At 36.8% G+C, this 15,765-nt stretch overlaps 1 protein-coding gene across 10 annotated transcripts in view; it reads left to right on the plus strand.

Annotated features, from left to right (window-relative positions):
* RALGAPA1 (Ral GTPase activating protein catalytic subunit alpha 1) overlaps positions 1-15,765 on the plus strand; it is a 132,259-nt gene that overhangs the window by 13,659 nt on the left and 102,835 nt on the right. For all 10 annotated transcript variants that reach the window (XR_014616265.1, XR_014616266.1, XR_014616267.1 and 7 more), the window contains exons 6-12: positions 851-1,028; positions 2,563-2,678; positions 4,632-4,770; positions 10,809-11,017; positions 11,363-11,602; positions 13,793-13,981; positions 14,455-14,595. Coding sequence is in view for 5 of the 10 variants with exons in the window: in XM_084208435.1 (XP_084064561.1) it covers positions 851-1,028; positions 2,563-2,678; positions 4,632-4,770; positions 10,809-11,017; positions 11,363-11,602; positions 13,793-13,981; positions 14,455-14,595 (1,212 nt within the window). In the remaining 5 variants the exon portion in view is untranslated. The remainder of the gene's footprint in view (positions 1-850; positions 1,029-2,562; positions 2,679-4,631; positions 4,771-10,808; positions 11,018-11,362; positions 11,603-13,792; positions 13,982-14,454; positions 14,596-15,765) is intronic.

Below are 15,765 nucleotides of genomic sequence, written 5' to 3' on the forward strand. Positions count from 1 at the left end.
ATACTTGAAAGTACAAATAAGAACGTAAGGGCAAATTTTTACAGTAAAAACCCAGGAATAAGAACCAGAGCATTAGTTGTGTGTCATGAAAGAATGATTGCAAATCATAAGCTTTATCTCAGTAAAACTACTCACAGTAGTAATGTGTTTATATAGTGTAGCCAGTGGTTTAAAGGATTTTGCATTAACATAGGAGTAAGTATTAACTGTTATTGTTTGGGCAAGAAGGCTGAATTTGGGGCTCAGGCTACCTTGGAAGTGGAAGATTATCTATGCCAGGGAGGCCTGCTGGTGGGTAGAGTAACTTAAATGGTTGGGCCAAAACAGCTGCACCACTCCTCTGTAAACCACCTGCAGGCTTCTCTGATACTGAAATTCTCCAGTATGAGAGCCAAGAAGGGAGTGCTCTAGGACTCTATTACCTTTTTTGAAGGTGAAATGGAAGAAGGTAGAATTGGTCCTTCTGATACAGAGAGCTCACTCACTCTGTTGTTATAATTAATGAACATATTTAGAAATTTTATGTCAGTCTTTGTATTTTCTGAAAAATTCATGTGGCATCTTGCAGTGGTGTAGTCAAGCAAGTGATTATATGTGTTGGTTTACTTCCTCTTCTTTCAGAGAAACCACTGTGAGAAATTCTTTGAGGCAAACAGCAGTGAAGGTGCTAGGCTTGCCCTTGCAGTTCATCAGGAGCAGCAGATGTGTTAGTTTCATGCTGCTGATTACTGGGGGTCATACTGTCTGTCCTCATTTTTTTTTTCTCTCTCCCCTTCTTCCGCCAGGACAAATGGAAATGCTTTTATTTGTTCTGGCACAAGATAACTTATTGCATGTTTTTTCCCTTAAGATACGTCGAGAGGGTGTGCGTCTCTTTCTTTTGTGGCTGCAAGCACTTCAAAATAACTGTAGTAGAGAACAATTATGGATGTTTTCTTGCTTGATTCCTGGATTTTCATCACCACAGTCTGAATATGGCCCCCGAACACTAGATAACCTCATTAACCCTCCCCTTAATGTCCAAGAAAGTAAGTAATTTGGTAATATTACTCAATTCTCAACATAATTCAAATCTGGTCACAGACAAAGCAAGTTGAAGTAACTGACATACATACATACCCAGGGAAATAATGGAGCTGAGATGAGTTTCTTAGCAGTTTGTCAGGTCTTCTTCTGTAGCAATTTCTGTCTTTTTTGTTGTTGTTCAGAATTAGTTGGTTTTTGTGGTTGTTGGAGTTTTCCCCTCCAAGAAGTTATTGTAGCTTAATGCATAGTGCTGAAAATAAACTGACCAATTGCAGGAGGATCCTGCATCTACTGCAAACCTGCACAGGTGAATTCTCCTTGTGTTGTACACTTGCACTGGCTTTGTTCATCCTCCAGGGAGCAGGCTGTGCAAAGATATTTCTGGTGTGGCCTTCAAGACAATGAGTGGTTCCTAGGCCAATGTGTAAGGACAAATGTGTCTGTGTATGAGCAGGTAATTAAGTTGTGATATTCTTGCAACTTGGAATCTTCAAAAAGAAACAGATCTTGTAAATTGCAAAGCTTGAGGTCTTAAAGGTTTGCATGAGTGGAAAAGCTTGAGTATTCTGAGATGAGGTTTTTATACTTTCTGGGGTTTTTTTTGTTTGATTTTTTAATGGTAAGGTCAATATCTTGGCCCTAATCAAATACAGTGAGGATGATTTTTCTCTTAAGATGATTCTTAGGACAGTTTTTCTTTTGTACACTCTAGTATTAAGTGCCTCCTAACTCAATTTGTTCTTGACAGTGGGATTTGAAGCTCATTTATTAATGATTTGCAATTGGATGAGATCTTTGAATGTAAGGGCCAACTGTGCATTCACATAAATGGGACTAAAAACTTGAACACTTTTTCCCCCTAAATGTTGTGCTTTGCCATCTTTCCATCTTCTCCTAGTATTTGAGTATTTTATTCTTGTAGAGGAAAGTGGTCTCCATGACTAGTAATTAAATTTGCTGGAACAGAGCACACGAATTTCATGGCAGGACAGCTCTGCAAGTAAAATTTTGCTACCTACTTAAGCCCTTTTTGGAGTTATCTTGTGAAATTCAGAGTGCAAAGATTGAAATGTGAACATCTAACTACAGGAACAGGAGAAGAATCTACTCTGAACTAGCTTCACTGTCGAGGCAAAGAAGGATACAGATAGTAAAACTTACAGGAAATGTAACTGATCAACTGCTAAATGGGAAAATGGTGAAAGATGTAAAGATTTGGCATTTGTGTAGCATAAGTGTTACACTATTTGCATAAATTCCGAACAAAATTTTAAAACATTTGAGTTTGGCAGGTAGGTTCCAAAAGTGCATAGAGAAGACCTACATATTGTCTGCTGTGCTTTTTACATGCGTAAGAAATTAGTTCCATGGTGGTTTCCTAAAATTTCCTGATTTTCATTAATCTATGAGTGGACTGTTTTACCTGTAACTGTCTCTGCTGCTGCAGTACATTTCTACTTTCATAACTTTGTAGATGTTTATGCGTGAGAAGTAATGGTCTAAATGTTAGATGTACTTCTATTTTTCTTTAAATAGCTCAAGTGACTATAGAAGAAATCACTCCACTTGTTCCTCCACAATCAGGAGATAAAGGACAAGAAGATTTAACAAGCTATTTTTTAGAAGCACTTTTGAAATACATGGTAATTCAGGTACGTTCCATAGTTTTAAAGCAAACAAGTGTGAAATAATTAACACCTCTTTGTTCTTTACAGTAAGTTTTTTACTTGTAGCACTGGAAATGCATATCAAAATGTTTTGAAGAATCTTTCCTTGCCACTCCCTTTTTTGTAAAAAGCAAGTTCTTCTAGAAAAATGTTCCCTTGTCTTCTGTGTGAAGAGTCCTAGATCTTTTACCACACGATCTTCCATCAGATTTTGGCATGGTGGCAAAACAAGACTTGTCAGTCACATCTAGCAATAGTGATTTCAGCTCCCTTCTCATTTTCGTCTTCCCTTCCCTATTTGGTTGTCTTCAACCAGTGGGTCAACGGTGTGCAGAAAATGAAGAGTTGAATGAGTATTTAGTGCATTGGTGTGCAACTCGGACACACCATGTTCTTCTCTTTGAAGTTTGACAATTCCATGATCTCAGCCAGTATGGGGCATAGCAACAGCTTCTGTGAGAAACTGTGGCTCAGCTGTTACGTGTTATGTAATTGATTTGCTGGCCAACTAGCACATGCTGCTTCTGAGCCTATTGTGCTGTCATGTGCTGAATGACATGGTAGGTGTTGCTGGGTCCTGCCTTCTGGGTCAGACTTGTCCCTCAGAACCCAGCTGGGTACCTGTAAGTATTTCTTCACACTTAGGCAGGTTTTACTAGAGAAGATGGACAGTGTACAAATACATGTTAAACGTTTCATGGCTTCACTTTATCCATCTTTCTCTGTGCACTTGCCATGCTGGAATAATTTCCAGGCACATTTTACTGCTTCCAGCATCTCCCACTTTGAATTGAGGTCTTCATACTTGTGATTGTAGGGTAAGCTTAATGCTAGCTATTTACTGTGAAGAAAAATAGCCCTTATATTTTTGAAGACAACTGCCTTTTCTGTAATAAATTGGTAGTATTACATTTAAATTCCGATAGGTTATTGAAACAGGTGTCATAGAGCTTGTGTGCTATGTGAGTGCTGAAGTAGTTCTCTGAAGTCTCTTTAGAGGCCACTGATAATTGCAAGGTTCTTTGATATTAAGTTCTGATAAAGGACTTTGTGTCACTAAATTATATATATATCAGCTAATATGTTGAGTTATATTGGGGGTGAAATATATGCATATATATTCCACTCTAGACACCTGTTGCCTTGAAAATGATCATAATAGAACTGTGGCCTTTGAGTAAGAAATGGAGAAGTAGAGAGGAAAGGAAAAAAGAAGAGAAGGGAGTCTTCCTTTATATTATTTAGGATAGACTTGGTAGATTACCTAGCTCTGCAAGGTGGATGGATTCTCAAGAACAAAGATGGAAACTGCATATTGTATTTCTTGAGGAGCACATACCATGCTTGGTACTACTTACCATGTAGGAAAACATTTCATAAAGGGGAATGCTTAGCACTCACAATCCATGAAAGTGCATTTGTGTAACTCAACTTCAAAGTTGTATCTTCTGCTGCTTGTGGTTGAAAAATTTGCTTGTTTGATGTTTCCAATTACACAAATGAATCCAAGTATCTATTTTAATGACTATATGGCGACTTGTTAGTCAAAATGTCTTAAAAGAATTTGCTGAAGAGATATTTTGAATGGCATGGGTAGTTACTCTTTTTTATTAAACATTTTGAAATATAAAAACAGTTTTATTAAAAACAGTCAATCTGGGCATGCTCCGTGCTTTGGCAAGATGGCTGTAAAAGCAAGTGTATTTTTCTTGGTTTCAATATTTTAAGTGTTCAAGTTTGTTTTGAACCAATATTTTGGAAGAGAATGGTCTTTGTTTCACTGATATTTCCCACCTAATTTCTGTTTCATCTTTCTAAAAATGTTTATTAAAATATATATGATTTTGTTTCAAAGAAATAACTTAAAAAGAGGACGTTTCATCAGGTACCTGTTTCTTCTATTGTAGATATTTACTTTGTCCAAATTCTTGTTTTAAGGTTAAGAGTTTAGAATGGAAGAACAAGGAAAACCAGGAAAAGGGATTTTCATTTTTATTCTCAAATTTTAAGAAATACTACTTACCTTCTATTTTCCCAAACATCTGTAAGGAGACCAGCTTGTATAACCCTATACTTGGTAAGTGTTAACACAGCTGATAAAATCATTACATTTTATCTAATAGCGATGTTATGATCTGATTAGTGAGAGATGCCTCTGCCCAGATTAAGGTGACAACAAGAACAAATGCTGGTTCAACAGTACTGACTTTATTTTGTAACATTGACTGCATGGGGAAAGAAAAGACAGGGAGAGGGAGAGAGGGAAAAGGAGAGAGAAAGTGTGGAAGCAGAAGCTGGTCACCACCATGGATCCAGCGGTGTCTCGTTGGGCCTTCTTCCCCCTGGGCTTGGTGTTGGGGTGCGGATCCTGGTTTGTTCATCTGTTAGTAAGTTCTGTCCTGAAAGGGGTGCTGCCTCCACAAGGTCTGCTGCTTACAATCAAATCTTTTCAGTATTTATACATTTTAGAAACAAAGGAATTATTGCTATTTGGCAGCAAGTAATATAGTTCTCTTATTAATTAGTATTCAATCTTCTATTGGTTAAGTGCATCTTATGCTAATTAGTCTGCTTGTTCAGTCTTCCTCTTCTTTTGGGATGGTGGGTTTCTGAGGTTGGTGATGCAGTGGTTGCAGATGTTCCCCTGTGGAATTACCTTTTACCCAGCTGGAACTGATTTAATCAGAATTGCTGAGATTGTTTTAATAATTTCTTCCATATCTTCTGCCAAATGTTCTTAATGGTCCCCAAATTCTGCATTCTTTGTATCCACTATCAGTAACAATACATGGTTCTTCCTAGGCTTTATTAACCTCCCCTAGGTCCTAACACCTGGACAGCAGTTCTGCCTTTATGCAGTCCAGGTTCCAGGTGTCCAGGGAGGTGTATTTGGGGGAGCTTTGGTGGCCATCGGTGGCCGCCTTCCCATAACTTGGAATGATGCTTCTTTGACCAGTGATATGCATATAAGCAGGTGCTTTTTGTCAGTCTGTCACAGAGGGAGTGTGATAACCAGGATGTGCTAACCAGATCTTGCCTCTGTGAGGCCTGGAATAAGCACCTTCCTGTCACAAATTCCCCTTTCTGTTGCCTTAGCAGTGTTTGAGATAGGTAATTGTGCTTTCTAACTCTAACAAGACAATAGAGCAAAGCAGTTTTTAGCTTGAATCATGTTGCCCATGAAGGGCATTCTCCAAACGTATTTGTCATGAAAGAACATGTTAAGATTCCTGTTTATGATTTTCTGTTCTTTGTGGAAGCCTCTGACCCTTTCATTAAAGTCAATCTTGCTCTGTTAACCTGAATAAGGTAAATTAAATGTTCTTGTAAAACCTTTCCCTAATGTAACCATTGCTGATCTCAGTTGTGCTCTGAAGAGAAACTACTGCTGCCAAAATAAAAGGTGTTAGTGTGCTATTCTTTGGGTGTGTTGGTTTTGTCTGTACAGAATCACAATGTTTGGATTATACAGTGCTTGTTCACATTTTTGACAGGGCAAAGTTAAGTTCTTGTGCCAATTGCATTTTATCAAGAGCTTGCAGTAGGAAAAAAGAAGCTAGGGTTTGGCAGTCTTCTAAGCTGTGGTACTAGAATATATCTTTCCATATAGAGAGTGGAATGTTCAGTGTTTTCTAAGCAAACCTGAGTTTTACTCAGAGTTTTAGCCCATTTTAAATCAGAATGTTGTTTGCAAATCTTGATTTTGTTCTCTCAGGTTTGCATGCACCCATGCACATGTTGGTTGTAGGCCAACAGAGTTCAAGACTTCTCTTTGCAAAGCAATACCTTGTACACAGGCTTTAAGTTGCCATTTCATCACTTGAGTCATACAGTCACATCACCATTCCTCTTATCTGTTGATGCAGCATCTCAGAAGGACTCTCCAGAGTAGTGATCTCCAGACACAATTCCATATTCTAAAATTAGGCTGTCGGGGAAGTTTGTTGAAAAGGTCTTAGCTTCTTCTGGTCCATGTACATTTATTTAGATTTGAGAGATGGCTGTGTCAAAGCCTTGTTCTCTTGGGAAAGACAAACACTGGGCTTTCTCATCTAAAGGAGAAGAACCAATATAAATACAGCCATAAGTAACAATAGAATAAGAGTTATTATGCAGATGCTGAAGAGGTTGAGTGATAAAATAGCTACAAGAGGGACAGTAAGCAATGCTGAGAAAGCAAACCTACTGTTGCTTCATGCTCCAGAGCAAGAAATATGGAAATGCTGTTTTTTTCTTTCTGTGAAGATCTTGATTGAGTCTTCCATAGAAGTGTTACTGTAGTCCTCTGATTTTCTGTGAATGGTAAACAAGAAACTTCCAAGGCCTTAGTAAAGAAGAGGACAATGGGAAACAAGAAGAAATGTGCACAGATCCCAAGAATTACTGTCAGTTCCTTAAGACTGTGCACAGTGAGCAACTATAATGAGGATTTTTGGAACAATACAGTGATGAAAACAACATAAGCATTGGTAAGTTGAATAATTTTTTCTCCTCAAAGATGTTCTTCTCTGGCATGCATCTTCCCAACCTATTTGAAAATAATCCTGTGCTTGTTCTTAATTTACAACCTTGAGCCAGAAGGCAGGGCAAACTTGGGCACTGAGCCTGCTACTAAGAACAGTTCTCATGCTACTGGTGTAATGTTTAATTTAGGAGAAGTCATAAGGTACAAATCAGAACAGTAGAGTTTCAGTAAGTCAGCACTGATACAGGGCTTTACTGGAGACAGTATACTGGACTGAGATTTCTTTCCTTCTTTCCTGATAAGTATGTTGCCTACAGCAAAAAGCACCAAGTATTCCAGTTACAAGAAGGCTAAGTATTGTGGCTCCTTCAAATTCTGGCTTTAGTGTTACAGACTTAGAAGAGGAACACAGCATTAGAAAAGCCCATGAGATTTATTTTTGAGGGGGCTTGGGTTTTTTTTAGTTTAGTTTGGTTTTGTTTAGAGGTTGGGTTTTTTCTTGCTTTTTTATGTTTTGGTTTGGGTGGGGTTTTTTTGCCTTAGTGTTTATTTTGTTTGTAAAATCTTTGTTAAATATCTGTTGAGTTTGAGTTAGAAGTTGTTTAGTAAGAGCTATAGATATGGCAATAGTATTCCAGGGGTTTTGCTTCTTTTGTCATAGTAATGTGCCTTTCTCTGCCATTTCCAAGCCATTTAGATAGGCTCCTTCATTTACAGGGAGACACTAATGGGGGCTGTTCTATAGCTGTCTTTAGGTCTTCATTCCTTATGAACCTTTTATTATCTTAAAAATTAGGCATGGTCAAAGCTCACAGGTGTTTTTGCAGTGTGTTTTTGCTAGCCTCTTCTCTTTCCATCCCGAGTATGTCTTCCACCACCTTCAGCTTCCTTTTCTTTTTGTCATCAGCTCACATCAGGTTCCCAGAGGAGGAAAGGTAGGGGTGGGGAAAGCCCAAAACACAATAGAAAGAAAAAATGGAAAATTGGGGGAAGGGAATATTTACTCTTGTGCTGTCTGAGTCCATCTAACAAGCTCTGTTTTGCTTTGGTTTTATGTCTGTGTTCTCATCTGAAGCCTTGATACCTTCTACCAGGATGGACAGAATTTGAAAATAGGCGAAGCAGCTGGAAGGAGGATGCATTTGAAAAGCAGCTGGAAGGAGGATACATTCGAGAAGCAGCTGCAGCATATAATGCTGTTGAAACACGTAGAAAGAGGATGTTCTGAGAGGTTATCATGAAACAAGGAGGAGACAGTGTGTTGCAAGGACATGTTTACTGCATGTTTAGTCCTTCTGAAAATACTGCTAATACTGCAGCCTTTGTGCTCTGCTGAATGCTAGTAGATACCAGAGAGAACTGACTTTTCCATCTTTAAGTGCTGTTCTACCAGGCATTTGCTTCATTTTCCACAGATTGTACTGTTACACATGCTTGTTTAAGATACCTTAATTTTTAATTTTCTTACTGGCCTGCTGCTTTTCACAGAGTGAAATAAATGTACTGGGGTTTTATTATTTGCAGTAAATAAACCATTTGTAAACTTGTCAAAGAGTATTCTGTGCATTTGTTATGTACTTAGGTACATGGTACGCAGGAATCATGGGGTTTTTCCTTTAAAAAGTATGCTTTCATTGAAAAGTGAGTATAGTTGGGAAGTTTGTACAGGAAACATTCCTCAGTTTAGCAGCATCATGATGGGTCTGTCACTGCTTATGTATGTGGCTTTTGAAATGCCACTGAGATAGGCCAGTGTGGACATCCTCAGTGCGGGTGCTGGATCTTGTGTATTTGTAATGATAACAGGGAAATCTTTACAGCAGTCTGGCAGATACACTCGTTGCACTTTAGATGCCTTAAAAAGGCTGTCATAATGTAATTGCTTAGACAACAGTTGATTGTTTCTTCACTGCTGTCCAGATTTGTCCGTCTCGGATTTTAACATCATAAACTGGCAAAGTTACACAGGATCCTTTGAAACAACTCTTGACTTTGTTTTAGGAAAATACAGTCAGGGAATATCTTTGTATTGTTCAGTATGACTTTTTAAAATCTTCGACTCTCACCATTACTATCCTTTAACTGCTTTCTGGTTGGCCTGTAAAACCATGGAAGACTTCTCTCTTGCTCATGTACTGCAGGCTACAGAAGAGTTAAGGCAGTGCTGACATAACTGTCTCTGTTCAATTTGTCACTCTCTGTATATGGATAGGACCATCATTTTTTTTTAGTTGGTGTTTTGTTTTGGATTTTTGTTTGTTTTGTTTTGAGTTTCCTGGGGTTTTTACTGTCACTAGATCAAGATCATGATACTGAAGCACTAGCATCAGGGTGTCCTGGCAGCACATATTATAGTCAGTCCTCACACAAATGTTTGTCTTCTTTTTGTATTGGAGTATATCTCATCTTTGCTAGGACTAGGACTATGGTGGGTTGGCATACCACTTTCAGAGAAATGTCATTTGCACATGAAAGTATCATTGCAGCTTCAGGTTGATGATGGTAATGCAGAACTATTCTGCACCATGTCTTGGGCTGTAAAACCCAGAAATGACATTTTGCAATGTTAAGTCACGGAAAAATGCACAATTAAATTTTATCCATGTGTCCCCCCATCTTTGTAGTGCTTTTACCACATGTGTTCATTCCATCCACATTGAGTTAAATACTGTCATGGTTTCTTTCTGAAGCAGATTGAAGAGTACCAATGACTCTAGTGCAGTAGAGAACCAGAAAAGCTATATAGTTCTGAACCATCATGGGATGGTGAAAATGGAGTTGTCAGTTCTAGTTCCCAAACAATCACAGTTCCTGCCAGCTGATGTGTCCCTGAGCATCCTTCATTACATTCCCTATAAGCCAGTACAGAAGCTATTGCCTCACAGTCATCTTGTCATAGGAAAATGTACGTGCCTGTGGTCTGGCAGCAAAGTCCATCAGAATTATCTGGTGCAAATGGGGTCCTAGGTGAAACTGCAAACTCATGTGGCTTTGCAGCAGGATTTCGCTGTTCTATTCGTCTTTATCCTTTTTCAGGGCCAGCAGAGACTGTGTTTATTGCATTTGCATTTTGGAATTATGTATCTCCAACTGGCGCCATTATTAGATTTGTCAATATGTTAGTTTTATATGAAAACAGTTTTCTTGTATAGGTCATAGTCTAGTTGACAGTTATTTTCCTACTTGGAACTGTTTAGGTTTCAATGAAAATTTTAAGTCGTGAATTTGCTGAAGTTTATCTTTAAATATTGAGCATAATGTAGTTTGAAAGAACCTGAAGATAATGAAATGTGTTTGCTTACATAGAAAAAAATGTAAGCAAAAACCTAAAGCTGGAGAAATCACTTTCAGATAAAAAATTAAAGGTTATGTATAGCAGAAATAAGTTTCTATCTTTTGGACCAACAGTATTGCCTCCTTTCAGGACAAAATTCAAGTGTTCTGATGTCTTACATTTTGATGTCTTCCATGTTCTTGACATTTTCTCTGTTGCATTCATTCCAGTGCATCTTGGAATCAATGGTGCAACAGTGAATGCAATAAAACTGCACCTTTGAAAGTTCATGTGTATTGGTTATGGTTCTAGGATTTCTTTTTTATGCAGATCTTTCTCTCTGCCAGTATTTTTAAGATGTTGTGTTTTCATACAGATATACCACAAATGAGACCAAAGCCACACTATGTAATAGTTAAGAAAGATGCTGAAACCAATGAGGCAATCTATTGCACAAAGGAACCTTTCATTAAGGCTCGTGTTATTGTCATTCGATGGTTGGTGTCTTTCTGGCTTGAGCCAAAACCTCATACAGGACCTCATATTCCTGGGATGGAAGGTGAAAATGTGCCAAAGAATATTCAGGTAAAACCAAATACACAGAAATACATTTGTTTTCATGTTTTTGTTGTTTTGTCAGCAGTATGCTGTCCTCCAATAATTATGACTAATGAAAAGGTTAAAAAAAATAAGTAATTTCTAAACAAATTGTATGTTTATTAATTTGGTTTGAAAGGCCCTGCTTTCTTTTTTTCAAATTTTGTGATTTGTTTTTAATCAACAAGACATTAGAATCCTTGAAATGCAGTAAATCCTTTTGTTTGTTTGTTTTTTCTTCAATTCTTTGTGCTGTTTAAGTTATACTTAAATTGTATTGATTTATTGCGGTGCTAAAAATGAACTATGGAATATTTTAATTTTTTTTTTCAGAGAGCAGCTGCTAGCATGGCTTCAAGGGAGGACAGCAAAAATGACAGTACTGATAAGCAGGATAGAAATGCAGAACCAGAACAATCTCATTCTAATACAAGTACTCTAACAGAGAGAGAACCAAGTTCTTCCAGCCTCTGCAGTATTGATGAAGAGCATTTAACTGATATTGAAATTGTCCGGAAAGTCTTCTCTTCTAAAAGAAACAATGTTAATTTTCTAACTGAGATCTTTCGACAGGTAAAAAAACTCTCTTTAGAAGGCAAGAATCTTGATTATTATATTGTATATTTTTATTATGTCATGGTTTTCTTTCAAGAGCACTTGTTAAGCAGAACATTATACCAAGTTACAGGTTTTTTCAGTCATCCTGCCTTCAAAAATCCAGAAGCTAACATTCTGAAATACTTTCTGTGTAGAATACCCCAAGTTCCTGATTTTTCTAATTTTACATCTTTAACAACCAGTTTAGCAACATTTAACTTTGACTTCACAGTTCCCCATAGACAGGAATGTTTAATCTTTTCATACATCAACACTGTAGGTATTAGAACTCGCAGCCAGCCATATTAACATAAGCCTCCTGTGGGAGTCTGCAGCTGTTACAGAGCTGTTTTAGGAGCATCCAAATGTCCTTTCCTTGGTAGTGTTCATCAGAAGAGTAGGACAGATGGCTGTAAAAGGTAGCAGCTTCTGTTTCTGACTTCACTGCAACCAGAAATGTTAACTGAGCATACTCAGAATAGTATTTCTCTACTGGAAACTATTAAAACAAATTTAAACTGAGAACATATGCCAGAATATGGAGTCTTCATTAATAATAACTTAGAGTTCAGTGTAGGAGAATAGAATAAGATAAACTTTCTTTATGCCCCATGCTATAGATCAAAAGACAAACAGAGATTTCTGAATAATAGTATAGAAAGATATACTAAGTTTCAAGTTAAATGCACGACGCTAATTGCTTTAAACAGCAGAAAGTTGAACATTTTAAAACTTGTTTATCTGGATGAAGTAAATATTTTTGAATGAGGCAAATAAATGTCAGAAGCTTATCCACATCCCTTGTAGTCAAGAACTTGGACACATTACTGAAGGACATAGCAGAGTTATCCAAATTCAGCTGACACTCAAGGGTTTACAGAGAATGAGACATTGAATGTAGAGTATAAATTTTCAATGGTCTACTTTCCACTGTCCCCACAGTGAAAAGAAGCAAAGGCAATTTTCTTCATTCTTTTCAAAAGTCGTTCTGTGAGTTTATGTAGATTATTTGGATTTCATATGCAATCATGAAACCTTATTTACATGATTATTTAGCCAGGAGTTTTCAGTGTAAATTAATTTCTAGTACACAAGGTGTTTGTAATGTTTCTAAAATATGAGGACTAAGTTATTCCTGCCAAGAGGAGGTTTCAGTGGTACTGAGTGGTGGAAAGATTGTTTGTAGAGAACAAGTTTTAATGCATTTTACACTTGAGGGTACAAAAAATGTATATGGACCTGCAGGAGAATGTTAGACTTGATGAAGAACTGTACTACTGAACTTGTCAGTTTAATGCTGTAATACACAACTGAATTCTTTTTAGTGAGATAATGGTATGAAATCTCTGTTTCCAGAGTGAACATACTACCTTTATTAAGTGGGCCCTCCTTAAAGACATGGGCAACTGGTTTTCAACAGTCACAGCACAGGCCCTGTAAAACTGGGCCTTAGTGTAGTTTATCTGTTCTTCTGAATGTATAGTTTGGGCATCATGGTCTTTGGTAAGTGTATATGTTGTTAGGTAAAATCTGACTAATATTAAAAGTTTCTGGTCTATGACTAGTTGTTACCAGCACAGCCAATACAGGAAACCTTCTGAAGAGGGCACTGATCAGCCATCACACCAACTCCAATGCATGAGTTTTAGAAACAATAATATTGAACTTTTTTCAGGGAGTAATTTGCTTTAAGGATGCTGTTTTGTAAAATCTTAATTAGCTAAAAGTAAGATAGAAGACTACCAGTATTATGTGTCACTTGAATTTTTCTCAATCATTTAGAGCTGGTTTAACTCCACTTTTCCAAATCCTCCAAATGGAAGATGTTGTAAAAGAAACTTCTGCTCATTCGTTTTACATATTTTGATGGGTGTTTGGGTCTTAATTTCAGCAGGCTAGGTGCTAACTAGATATGCCCACATGGATTCTTATCTCTTTCAAAGTATTTCTTGATAAGCTTTCTTGTTTAAATGTGGGGTTTTTTCATGTTTTCAGCTTACATTTGAAGAAAGTGAGCAAACATTTAGGTTTGGCAATAGTTTGTATATGGAGATCCAACAGTGGCTGTCTTTTTCCACCTTTATCTCTTAGAACTTGCACATTATGGAGCCCAGCTTATTTCAAATATTGTAACAGTGTTTTGTTTCTTTCTTTTTCTGCCTGCAGGCATTTCTGTTGCCAATATGTGAAGCAGCTGCCATGAGGAAGGTGGTGAAGGTGTATCAAGAATGGATTCAACAAGAAGACAAACCTTTATTTATGAAAGAACCTGAAGAAATAATGCAGTGCACAGCTGTAGATTGTGATGAAAACGTTGACCATAATTCTTCAGAGAAAGGAAAAGAAAGAGAAGAGGTAAAATATTATTGGTAATATTTGTGCATTAATCTGCCAGTAGACAGAGATGTGGCTTCCTTGATAGTTTACTTGTGGTTTTCTTTGGTCAGAACATTTATTGGGGAAAAACAATGGTAAAATACTGTATGGACGAGCTAATTTTATCCATTATCTGTAGCTTTGTAATGTGCTTAGTTCAATTTAAATTTTCTTATCATTTTATGAACTGTTTTCAAGATGTGGATTATACAGCATGCCAACTATCAGCTGTGTAAAAATTATATACAAATAAAAGGGTGACAAAAATAGTAGTTACTTCATTCAGGTACTTTAAGATAATTGCTACAAGCCTCATGAAATATTGTTGTGTCTCAGGTGCATTTTCCTGGTGCTGTTTATTTTTTAGTACCTATTATATCCTTTTTCCTTTAATATAAAGCCAAAATACTTGTCTAAAACTCTGTGGAATTTTAAGAAAAAATATTTTTCAGGAAAAAGGGATGAACTCCAGTCATGGAGTTAGAAATTCAAACTGGACGAGAAATGGCTGTTATGAAGACGCTTTGCATAAAACATCTGAAATTGATACTGAAGAGCAAAATGTACGAGCTGGAGTGCAGTCAGTATTGCAGGTATGAAACAGACTTGGTATTTAATTTTATCTAAATTATCTATCTGAAAATACCTAAATTCTTGTTGTCAGCACATAGGGTGGAATGTAGTGCAATACTGCTGCCAGGGAATCCCATGCATCTCTAAATTTTAAAATTATTTTATATGCAACAAGTATGTTGATAAAGGTTCGACAAATGACACTGGTTCACTATATCTTTATTGACCTGAAGTAGGACAATGTATAGACCAGTGCTGGGTAACAAAATAAAAAATAAAAAAAAAACTAATTCTAATTTTGCATCAGAACGTGCATTCTCCTCTGCATTATATTAGAGAAAAGATAATCCTCATGCTACTGCAACATGTTCAAATAAATATAATTAAGCTTTTATGAGAATGTTTAGAGGCTTTTTGCTTTTACACTATTAGTCACATAAGCCAAAATATCCAATCCTGTAGTTTTTTCTAGTCTTAATTATAAGGTGTACAGGGACTTTTTTTATCTTTTTCTGAATTTACAGCATGTTTGAAAAGTTGGTTGGGGCACCATAACTCTCTGGGGATATCATTAAGGAAAGCAAGAGTTGCAGTTGTAGCCTAACAGAAGTTTTTTAACAGCTTCTAGGCAGTTTGACAAGGTAGAAATCATGTTAATTTCAAATGTTTAGCAAAATGTTTCAGTCAAGGTGAGGTTGTGGAAAATTGGGAGGGTATAATTTGAGGGTCTTTGAAATGCTCTTATGGTTATAAAGTGTGTGCATTTTATGTGTATGTGTGGTCACATACATTCATATTGGTGGGTATATGACTCTGGCCTCCGTAATATTCTTATATCCAGCAGAAAATTGATTCTGAACAAAATAAAATAATGCACATTTGCCATTTTACTGTGTGCACTGCTGGTGTGACCATGCTAAGTAAAACTAATTTTTACTACAGCTTGAATAATTTTATGAATGGAGTTTTCTTTTGTGCTGTACACTGTTGTACATATAAAGAAACTTTGTAATTGAAATCACTTTTAAATTCAGATACATTGAAGTAATTTAAGCTTTATAATCTCTGTTTTCAACAACTTTTTAGAATATGAAGTGTTACTGAGAAAAGAAATACAAAGTATCTCTATCTGTGTGCAATATACTACTAAGGCTTACACATCTGACAATGTCTTGAAGATTATTAGTGTT

Source organism: Fringilla coelebs (genome assembly GCF_963513975.1).
Source record: "Fringilla coelebs genome assembly, chromosome: 6".
Lineage (NCBI taxonomy): Eukaryota > Metazoa > Chordata > Aves > Passeriformes > Fringillidae > Fringilla > Fringilla coelebs.